This window comes from Thamnophis sirtalis, unplaced genomic scaffold (assembly GCF_051295495.1).
Source record: "Thamnophis sirtalis isolate CommonGarterSnake01/CBP01778 unplaced genomic scaffold, rThaSir2_p1.2 scaffold_6, whole genome shotgun sequence".
Taxonomy (NCBI): Eukaryota; Metazoa; Chordata; class Lepidosauria; order Squamata; family Natricidae; genus Thamnophis; species Thamnophis sirtalis.
The window spans coordinates 7783402-7794707 of NW_028261386.1; the positions used below are offsets into that span (position 1 = coordinate 7783402).

Below are 11306 nucleotides of genomic sequence, written 5' to 3' on the forward strand. Positions count from 1 at the left end.
TACTTATTCCAGCTTCTGCCAACCTAGCAGTTTGAAAGCACGTAAAAATGCAAGTAGAAAAATAGGGACCACCTTTGATGGGAAGGTAACAGCATTCCGTGCGCCTTTAGCATTTAGTCATGGTGGCCACATGACCATGGAGACATCTTCGGACAGCACTGGCTCTTCAGCTTTGAAACGGAGATGAGCACTGTCCCCTAGAGTCTGGAACGACTAGCATATATGTGTGAGGGGAACCTTTACCTTTACCATGGCACATACTGTATATCCTTTATTTTTGTTTCTCTGTGTTTCTTTTCAACTCAAAAAAAGATTTTAGATTCTGAGCTCTTTGAACTGATGCATCAGAATGGAGATTATACACATTTCTACTTCTGCTACCGGTGGTTCCTGCTAGATTTTAAAAGAGGTAAGGATTATTCTTTCCCCCCCCTCCCTAGGGTGTTGGCTAGAATTCCCCCATGCTGGCTTGGGAATTCTGGGAGTTGAAGTCCACAAAATCTTCAAGTTGCCATTTTGGAGGACCCCCCCCCCCCCGCTCTGTGGGGAGAAATCGCTTGGTCCAATTTTGATTGTGATGTGCTGAAGTAATCCCATGCTCTTTCTAATGTCTGTTCCATTCAGAATTGTTGTACGAGGATGTGTTTACAGTGTGGGAAGTTATCTGGGCGGCGAAGCACATCTCTTCCGAACATTTTGTCCTTTTCATTGCCTTAGCACTGGTGGAGTCTTATCGAGAGATTATCCGTGATAACAACATGGACTTCACCGATATCATCAAGTTTTTTAATGGTAAGGAAGGAAGAACTGAACAAGATTCTGTCTGTTTTTTTTTTAATTTGCGAGGGGGTTACAGGTAGTTCTCGACCTATGACTATTTCTTTAGTCACTGCTCAAAGTTACAACGGCACTGAAAAAGTGATTACAACCGTTTTTCACACTTATGACCCCCCCCTCATGATCATGTTATCAAAACTCAGTTGCTTGGCAACTGGCGTGTATTGCCATGTCCCAAGATCATGTGATCACCATTGGTAACCTTCCCAGCTGGCTTCTAACAAGCAAAGTCAGTGTGGGAAGCCAGATTCGCTTAACGACTGCATGATTCACTTACTAACTGGCATTTGTGCTGAAATGTAGGAGATAGAAGGAACAGTGACAGATAGTCCTCAATTTACGACCACAGTTGGTCCAGAAGTTCCATTGCTAAGCAAAGCAGATATTTGAGTAGGAATCACTTTTACGTTGTTGTTGTTGTTTTTGGCCTGCATGTAAGCGAATCACTGCAGTTAGGCTTTTGAGCCGAGGTGGCACAGTGGTTAGAGTGCAGTACTGCAGCCACTTCAGCTGACTGTTAGCTGCAGTTCAGCGGTTCAAATCTCACCAGCTCAAGGTTGACTCAGCCTTCCATCCTTCCGAGGTGGGTAAAATGAGGACCCAGACTGTGGGGGTGATATGCTGACTCTGTAAACTGCTTAGAGAGGGCTGAAAGCCCTATGAAGCGGTATATAAGTCTAACTGCTATTGCTATTGCTCTTTTGTTCAGCAAATCCAGTTTCCCTCATTGTTCAAAGCTTGCTGGAAGGGTTGCAAATGGTGATCACATGACCCCGGGACACTCCAACCATCACAAATACACCCTGTTCCACTGATTAATTTTTCTCCCTGTTAGGAAGTTACTTTTTAATTCCAGGTTGCTTCTCAGTTAGTTTCCGTCCATTGTTTCTTGTCCTGCCTTCTGGTGCTTTGGAGAATAAATTGACTCCCTCTTCTTTGTGGCAGCCTCTCAAATACTAGAATACTGCTATCATGTCACCCCTAGTCCTTCTTTTCTCTAGGCTAGTCATACTCAAATACACAATAGTTTGACTGGAGGGAATCAAACTATTCTCCAAGGCACCTGAGGGTAGAATAAGAAGCAATTGGTGGAAACTAATTAAGGAGAGAAGCAACTTAGAACTGAGGAGAAATTTCCTGACAGTTGGAAGAATTAATCAGTGGAACAGAAGTTGCCTCCAGAAGTTGTGAATTCCCCAACACTGGAAGTCTTTAAGAAGATGTTGGATAGCCATTTGTCTGAAATGGTATAGGGTTTCCTGCCTAGGCAGGGGGTTGGACTAGAAGACCTCCAGGGTCCCTTCCAACTCTGCTATGGTATTGTATTGTATTAAATCCTGCATATATTTTAATATGTTTTAATCTTCAAGCCTATAATCGTTTTAGTTGCTTTTCTCTGCACTTTTTCCAAAGTCTCAACATCTTTTTTGTAATGGGGTGAGCAAAACTCGATGCAGTATTCCAGGTGTGGTCTTAGTGAGGTTTTATGTATGTATGTATGTATTTTATTATTTGTATGCCGCCCTTCTCCGGGAGGACTCAGGGCGGCGAACAATTTAAGGAGGAAAAAAAGGGGGAACATAAAAGACAAAATACAAATAATAAAAGTAGACAACAGTCGCACAACCATACATGTCGAGAGGGGAGGGAACTCATCACCCCCAGGCCTGCCGGCAAAGCCAGGTTTTGACGGCTTTTCGGAAGGCCTGGAGAGAGGTGAGGGGCCGAATCCCTGTGGGGAGTTCATTCCAGAGGGCCGGAGCTGCCACAGAGAAGGCCCTCCCCCTGGTAATAGCCAGGTGGCATTGGCTGGTAGATGGCACCCGGAGGAGGCCAACCCTGTGAGATCTAATGGGTCTGTGGGAGGTAATTGGCAGCAGGCGGTCTCTCAAGTGAAGCGGTACTACTTCACATTTTGATTGTATACAACCAAGGATTGTATTAACTTTTCTGGCTGCTGCCACACACCGCTGGCTCATATTTAAGTACATCTTTATCATCCCCTAGGACTCCAAGGCCCCGCTCACAGTTACTGTTTTGGAGTCGGATTTCACCTAATCGGTTCTTGTACCTTTTTCCTACCTAAGTGTAAAACCTTATTTCAAAGGGATTGAATAGAATTTCTAGTTTTTTGGGGGGGGTCTTAAGCCAGCAACGTTCAGCCCCCCCTTCATGAGCTGATAAAAACGAGGTAGCTGTGGACAATGGCTGAGATTGGTCGAAATTTTGCCTCTTATCCAAATGTAAATTGCATGTTGAGTGAACCTGAAGATTGTCTTTGCTGTTGCTAAATCTTTTCCCCAATGCCTTTGCTATGTTGTGTGCAGAGATGGCCGAGCATCACAATGCCCAGGAGATTCTGAAGATAGCAAGAGATTTAGTCTGCAAGGTCCAGACGCTGATTGAGAATAAATGAAAGCTGGAGCTGCTGTGAAGAATGTGAAGTTTAGCATCACTGCAAAAAGCTTTTGGAGGGGGGGAGGGGGGATTTTCCTGCACTTGTCACTTCAAACCATGTTTTAACAGCATCTTCCATGTAATGAAGTAAACATTCAAGAGATTTCTAAGCCTTTAACAAGCAAGGGGGGGGGGGAATATAAAACTGAGTTTTGATTGTGCACAAACAAGTCCTCATTCTTGGACTTTTATTTTCAGGGCCAAAAAAATCATTCTTGTGTGTTTTTAATTCTCCCACTTGTTCCAATTCTGTCGTGTTCGAAATTGCCTCTTGCCCTGGGGTTGGTAAGCAAGTGTGTCGTAGAGCAAAAAGAAGAGTTCTTCCAAATTTTACCATTGCTTTAATTTTGCAAAACGTTTGTCTAGGTTTCCAAAGGAACCTCTCCAGCTGACTATGGGCAGGATGGATGTCTTGTAGCTTTGCCCAAGATTTTACCAGATTTAGGAGTAAGGGACCCCCTTACTCTTATCAACCTAGTAACTCACACCTTACACAGTCATTGAAAAAAAGTTGCTGATTTCGTGCTCTGTTTATGTATTTGGTCAGTCATCCCAAAGCTGAGTTCCAGCAACGACTGATAAAAAAAGTGGGAAACGGGGAAATACCTTTGTATGTTTCTGCACAATCTTGAGGGCTAGAGTCTTGATTTAAAAAAAAAATGCTAGGAATCCAAAGGAAGGTTGAATTAGCTGGGTTTGAGAGACCTGTCACTTTATAGTGCCCATGGGAGGATACTCCTGTCTGTTTTTCATTTTGCTTTGTGGATCTGTTTGTCCTCATGGAAAATGTTTATGCATCCAGCATGACTTTATTTGTCCATTTTACTGAGTCTGTATTCGTGGCTACACTCCCCACGGCTTCCAAGCTGGAGCAACAGCCACGGAAAAGGGGAGTTTGACATAGCCCCAAAGTGCCAACAACTTCTGTCCAATGTAATAACCTTTTTGTTGTTTCTTTCCTTGGAATGCAAAAAAACAAGTATTTTTTGGTGGTGGTAGTGGCATGCACGCACGCACGCAATCCCTTGGCCCTGCTCGTTTTATTTTTGTGTGTGTGTGTGTGTGTGCACAAAGTGTTTGACCCATGCATGGTTCTGCTGGACAGTTTCATGGCAGAGGACAATGCTTTCTCCTTTGTGCATTTTTTTTCTTTGGATAGCAAAGTGAAGTCTTAACCCCCCACCCCTCCCGGCCACCCTTATTATTGAGGGATCATCAATGTTTTAAACAAGGAAAACTCTGCACTACTTTTTTGGAGAATGTATCATATGGTACTTTACTATATAAAAGACAAAAAAACGAAACAAAAAAAACCCCCACACCTCACAACCAAACAAAAAATAATTTAACCGTGCAAACTTTGTTGTACTGTTTATTATAATGTTCCGCATAATGGTATTTTATGAATATTGTGTATTTGCCTTATTTATTTTTGTCCAGAGCAAAATATTTTCTTTATTGCTCAAGAATTTATCTCAAGTGCAAACATATGTATAAAGAAGAAGAAAAATACATATTGTCAACAAACCTTTTTTTTTAATGGCTACCTCGTGCTCTTTGTCTCCTGTTTGATTCAGAAATAAAACAACCCGCAGAGTAACAGGTCGTCAGGATTCTCCCAATCATAAATCATTACCTCCAGGAAAAACAGGTCAACAGGTCAAGGACCAGATATTTCTCTAATATTCAGTACAAATCCAGATCAGTTGAAAGATCCAGTTTGTTGTATTTTACAGAACCTGTTACCAGGCTGGATCCTGCTACATCCAGCTGCCCAGAATTTTAAGGAAAAGTTATTTAGATCAGGAGTGGGATGCTGCCGGCATTACTGCCAGTGCACGCACAGTTGCCTGTAAATAGGTCTGCGCCAGTGGTGGGTTTCAAAATTTTTTGGAACCTCTTCTGTAGGTGTGGCCTGCTTTCCGGGTCCACTGGTGCAACCTCTTCTAACTGGTTTGGTAGATTTGACGAACCGGTTCTACCAAATAGGTGCGAACTGGTAGGAACCCACCTCTGGTCTGCGCATACGCAGAACATTTAAAAATGCCAAAAAAACATTCCGTGGTGACTGGGGAACTGGTTCAGAGGCGTGGCTAGCCTGGGTCACAGCAGGTTCTGCGACCCAGGCCAACATTCCATTACCAGTTCACCCGAACTGGTATGAACCAGTATCAACCCACCTCTGACTCAGATGTTTTCAACCTTTTTTCCCTTTTCTTTTTTCTACCATGTTTGTTTTAAAAACATCTTAAATAAACTGCTTTCTCTTAGACGCAATCATGTATTGCAGTATGTAAAGATGCTGAAGTACATTGATGAGATTTCTAAGTCTTTAACAAGCAAGAAAAGATAGGGCCACTTTTTTGAGTGTGCACACATGAATCCTCATTCTGGATTATATTTTGGGGTCAAAAACCACCCTTGTGTGTGTTTTAGTGAGACTGATGGAGACAGTTTGCTGTGGTGGTGAAGGCAGCGTTTCTCAAACTTGGCCTAATTTAAGCAGCCTGAACTTCAGTTCCTAGAATTCTCTAGCCAGCCACAATGGCTGAGGAATTCCGGGAGCTGAAATCCACACGTCTTAAAAGTTGTCAAAGTTGAGAAATTTTAGCTTGAGGACCTGGCTTAGAAACCAGGAGTCTGTAATTTCTAGACTTGCCTTAGGCACGAGAAAGCCAGTTGGGTGACTGGGGCCATTCACTCCCTCTCAGCCCAATCCCACCTCATAGAGAGAATAACAGAGTTGGAACAGATCTTGGAGGTCTTCTAGACCAGGGATCTCCAACCTTTACAACATTAAGACTTATGGACTTCCAACTCTCAGAATTCCTCAGCCAGCATGGGGCCCAACCTGCAGCATGGCTGGCTGAAGAATCCTGGGTGTTGAAGTCCATAAGTCTTAAAGTGACCAAGGTTGTGGAGTCCTGTTCTATACCAACCCTTTGCTCTAGGAGGACATCCTATACCAGTGATGGCTAATCTTTTTGTCGAGGCATGTCCATACCCATAATGCAATGCCCTCCCCCCACGCATACGTGCACAATCACCCCACCCCACCCCCGTGCATGCACACAGGCCTCACTGAAGCCTCCAGACTTCCGTGAGGCAAGTTGGGCCGTTTTTTGTCCTCCGGAGGCTTCAGTAAAGCCACCTGAAGCCTCCAGAGGGAGAAAAACAGCCTGATGGGCAACCCAGAAGTTTGTTCCCGAATTTCCAGTTGACTCCGTTGGGCCGTTTTTCACCCTACCCAGGCCTCCTTGAAGCCTGGGGAGGGTGAAAAACAGCCCAACACGTAAACTGGAAGTTCGGGAATGGACTTCCAGGTTGCGCATTGGGTGGTTTTGAGCCCTCCGGAAGCTTCAGGGAAACCTTCGGATGGCGAAAAACGGCCGAACATCAGCTGGTATGCGCGCTGGAGCTGACAGGGCAACGCCTCGCATGCCCTCAGAAATGGCTTCGTGTGCATATGGGGCACCCGGGAGGCGCATCACGGTCCTATACAATTCCGGACAAGTAGCTGTCCAGTCTCTTTTTAAAAGCCTCCAGCATCGGAGCATCAATAACTTCTGGAGGCAAGAAATGGTTGTTGGGGGGAACCCAGGAAGCAGAAGAATTAGGTATGCCCGCAGGCTTGAATTATAATAAGGCAGGATAAACATATAATGTTGTGGGGGAAGTTGGGAGTTCCTTCCCCCAATCCAAATGCAAAGGACAAGCCACGATCAGCAGTCTTCTCATTTCAGGCTAGGCGTGGGACAAACCACCGTTGCCAATTATCCACACTCGCTGATAATTCAGGGGGGTCGTTCCTCATGTCCTCAATCAGCAACCTGACATGATGATGAGCCTCCAGCACTCTCCAAGCAGGTATCTCCTAAGATTGACACTAGTATCTCTCTGTTCGTCCATCCCCAAAGGCTAATCTGTCCAACGAGGGTGTTGCGCTGGAAGGCTGAGATGGGAGGGCATCGGAGCAAGTTTTTTGGAGGAGAGGCACAGATCGGTAACTCAACTGTTGGCGGAGAAAAAGGAGTCAGTTGGAAACTCCTGTTGTTGTTGAGTTATGTCAATGCACTCCAGTCCCTCTAAATGTCAGCAGTAGGTGGCAGGCTATTCTCTTGCAAACACAATAAGTGAAGGGGAGGGGAGGAGGGATTTAAATCAGAGTTTCAACCAGCCGCGCTCTCTTTTAAGGCAAATATATTTCAGAACATTCCACTTTCCCAATCCGTTCACGTAGCCCATTCACATAGTGGCAAATCTCAAGGGGTGCTTTAATCCGGCCTGCAGGGCTGGAAATATCAGGACTGGCCGGTGGTGCCACTGGTGGTTAAAACGGGCTGCGTGCAGCACCCGTGCACCTCATTTTCACCCTCCATGGCCTTCAGCAGCACTCCGGCCAAAAAAGGCCGGGAAAACAGCCCCCAAAACAAGCCAAAAACTGTCCAAAAAACAAGCTGAAAACAGCCCCCAAAATGGCCCCAAACCCAGCCTGAAAGTGCGCCCGAAAGCGGGCCATGGAGGGTGAAAATGAGGCACAGGGACCCCACGCACGGACCCTTCCCATGCCCCATTTTGGCTGCCAGGGTGCTGCAGGAGGCATGCGTCCCGTCCCCCGCCAGCCCTCAGTGGAGAACTACAATATGGATCCAGCCCTCGAAGAAATTCAGTTTGACATCCCTGGCATAGCCAGAAAGCATCAGTAACCTGTATTTGGCACTGGCAAATTGGGCTATTTGTGCCTCAAGATTCTTAAACCTAGCAGTGGGATCCTGGGCTTTGTAGTCCCAACTGAGCCAGAGTGTTGGGATAAGGACAGAAAGGCCTTTCTTATGAAAGAACTCTACAACTTTACCAGCATCCAAAACTGGTGCAGTCTTACTGTATCTCTGGATGTGGCTGCTGTTTGTACGTCTTCCATTTAAAGGGTTTCCTAGGACGAACACCCCAAAATATTCAACTAGGTAAATGGGAGATATTTAAATACAGGGAGTCCTTGTTTAGCGACCACAATTGCGGCTTGCAATTTGTTATGTGAAGCACTCACTAAGTGAAACAGTGACTGTGCTTTCCTGTTCACAGGCCTATGAAGGTCATAAAAATAAGGATTGGAAAGTTATTTTTTTTCATCCCTGTGGGAAGCGTGAATGTTCACTAAATGAGGCAGTCGCTAAGCAAAGACTATATGTTAAAATCCCATGCATTTGTCAGGTCATTCATTCAGACCCTAGCTTCTAGGAACATTTTTCCCCAAACAAAAACAAACGTTTTCAAACATGGATTATTAGACAAAGTTTCACTGCCTGGCAACCTGCTAGTAAAACAGAAGAAAAAGGGAGTATCAATTCTCTTCTGTCATAATTATGTCAGCCACTCTAAGCACACTTAAAATTTGAAAAAGCCACTTTGGATACAGCAATGAATTTCCACTAGATAGAAAGTCCTGCTTACTGGAGCCCATGACAGATTCGGTATAGCACCTAAATGCAGAATGATTGAGAGCATCCGTTCTGCTGGATTTATTCTTGGCAGATTGTTAAACTACAAGTCAAGATGAAAACAGACTCCAAACTATGTAAAAACACAATTGGAACCCTTTAGGCTGGGTTCACACAACAGCTGCAACCAATTACTGAAGAAGCCCCTCTGGATTTGCAAGCTACATTTAAGCCCCCCCACCCAAAACCAAACCCTCCCATACCACAATTGAAGCATGTGGGATAAATACAATTGCTCCATCTTCATCAAGATTGTGCTGTGTGAATGCTGCTGCTAGGAGGTTTTGTCTTGACAACTGAAACTAAATACACGTGTGTTGGGAACCCTAACGGGTTTTTTTTTAAGCAGAATGAATGCAATGCTCAACACTAGCTTATGGCAAGAGGTGGCTGGTTGATCCCCAAAGATGGGGAATTAAATTTTCACCCATCTCAAAACAGATAAAATCGCTTTCCTGACTCTTAACCAGATCTCTACCTAGATCAGAGATGATTCTTTTCAGCACTGAGCACATGTATGTGCATGCAGGTGCGCTTGCACGCACCGGCCAGCTGCTCTTCCAGAGTCTGTTGCCAGCCAGCTGGTCTATCCCAGTGGTGGGATTTAAATAATTTAAGAACCGGTTCTCTGCCCTAATGATTTCTTCCAACAACCAGTTCACCAAACTGCTCAGAAAGTTAACAACCTGTTCTCCCGAAGTGGTGCGAACTGCCTGAATCCCACCACTGGTCTATGAACGTGCATGCAATGGAAGGGAGCAGCTGGCTGGCGGGCATGCGCATGACGGAACCCAGAAGAGCAGCTGGCAACAGCGTGCATGCCCATAGAGGCCTCCGAGTGCCACCTCTGGCACGCGTGCCATAGTGGTTTGGTATAGGCTTAGCTATCCCAAACCGCTAGTAGCAGACGATCGGTTAAAATAGGTGTTAGCTTGGTGGTTTCCATTTTGATTAGAAAAAATCCCATCCGAAATCTCAAGGAATTAATGTCAGAATAACACTGGCTAAGCAGGCAAAAGAAGCTTGGTCAAGCATGAAAATTAAGTTTTTCTCTCTCCCTTTTCTACCCAAAACAGCTAATTCACAGAGCAATTTCCCTCCTAGGCAAACCTTTGTGGGAAATGTGCACGTATAACAGCCTCCTCGGTTGTTTGTTTATGCTACGGCATCGTTTATTTAATCACTGTTTACTGAATTAACCAAATCACTTTGATCCACCCAAGTGTACTTCAGATAAAGTTCTCCAGCTGGGTTGGTGCAACCAGCTAACCATATTTTGCTTGATAAAATCCAGCAGTTTGCTCCTTTGCATGCTTTTCTGAACACTTCAATTCCCTGAACATCTAACTAGAAATAAAACGTGCAAGTAAAGAAAAAATCCCTAAAGATTATCCTTAAGGTCCCTTCAAGATTTGGAGGGTCCAACATTTTACGACAAACCTACCATGTTGGCTTCCATTTTTGTACCGCTTAAAAGGTGGAATAAAACTTAGGAGCAAGGAGCTAAGGATGAATTATGCATTTCAAAAAAGAGAATTCCAAATTGCTCCCTGCTCTTCAGATCACAAAAACCTGAGGATTTTTTTTTAAAGTTTTCATTTCTATCTAAGTCCAAGCCACAGGTTGGATCCAAGCCATGCAGGGACCTATCATTAGATCTCCAAAGACCCAGAATCAAACCCCAAGTCAGGCATAAAAGCAGATAAGAAAACGAATGTTTTAAAAATTAATCAGGTGGTTTGAATTGATATATGGAAAAGGCAAATACCACTCATGCATCATCACAAAATCTCCAGAACGCCTACAAACTTGAAATTTGGCACTTATGTTCCTCTTGGCTTCTAGGTGCTCGCTAAGAAAGGATTTTTTGAAATGACCATCTGATCTTTAGTATTTCTTATATTATTAACACACTCTAATGCTAAGGAATTAAGACTATTCCCTGACCCTACCTGAAAAGAACTGTTCCAACTGCCACTTGGTGGTGGGCATGGCCAGTGCATGACTCATTTGGTCTGCAAGCTGGGAGTGTAGACATTCTACTCCCCCTCCCCACCTGAAAAACGCTACAATGCTAAAGAGTTAGACTGAGGGAGAGAAGGGGATAAGATAGGCGAGGCCTCTGTGGGGCAAGACTGAGGGAGAGAAGGGGATAGGAGAGGACCAATGGGGCCAGCCCAGAGGTGGGTTCCTACCAGTTCGCACCAGTTCGGTAGAACCGGTTCGTCAAATCTACCGGAAAGCAGGCCACACCTACAGAAGAGGTTCCAAAAAATTTTGAAACCCACCCCTGACACACACACACACACACACACACAGACAGACTCACACAGAGAGAGAAAGAAAGGAAGAAAGAACTAGAGAAAAAAGAAAAAAAGAAAGAAAAAGTGAGAGATGAAAGAAAAAAAGGAAAAAGGGACAGAGACAAAAGGAAGGAGAGAGAAAGAGAGAGAGAACACATGGCCAGCAAGCCACTCCCACCAGGTCACATGGCCGGCAAGCCACTCCCACAAA

General features: G+C 44.6%; 1 protein-coding gene across 4 annotated transcripts in view; it reads left to right on the top strand.

Moving 5' to 3' along the window:
* Window positions 1–4500, top strand: part of SGSM2 (small G protein signaling modulator 2) — a 156267-nt gene extending 151767 nt beyond the window's left edge. For all 4 annotated transcript variants that reach the window (XM_087717181.1, XM_087717179.1, XM_087717178.1 and 1 more), the window contains 3 exons: window positions 313–409; window positions 625–792; window positions 3165–4500. In XM_087717181.1, coding sequence (XP_087573307.1) covers window positions 313–409; window positions 625–792; window positions 3165–3253 — 354 coding nt within the window. In that variant the 3' untranslated portion in view covers window positions 3254–4500. The remainder of the gene's footprint in view (window positions 1–312; window positions 410–624; window positions 793–3164) is intronic.
* The last annotated feature ends 6806 nt before the right edge of the window (window positions 4501–11306 follow it).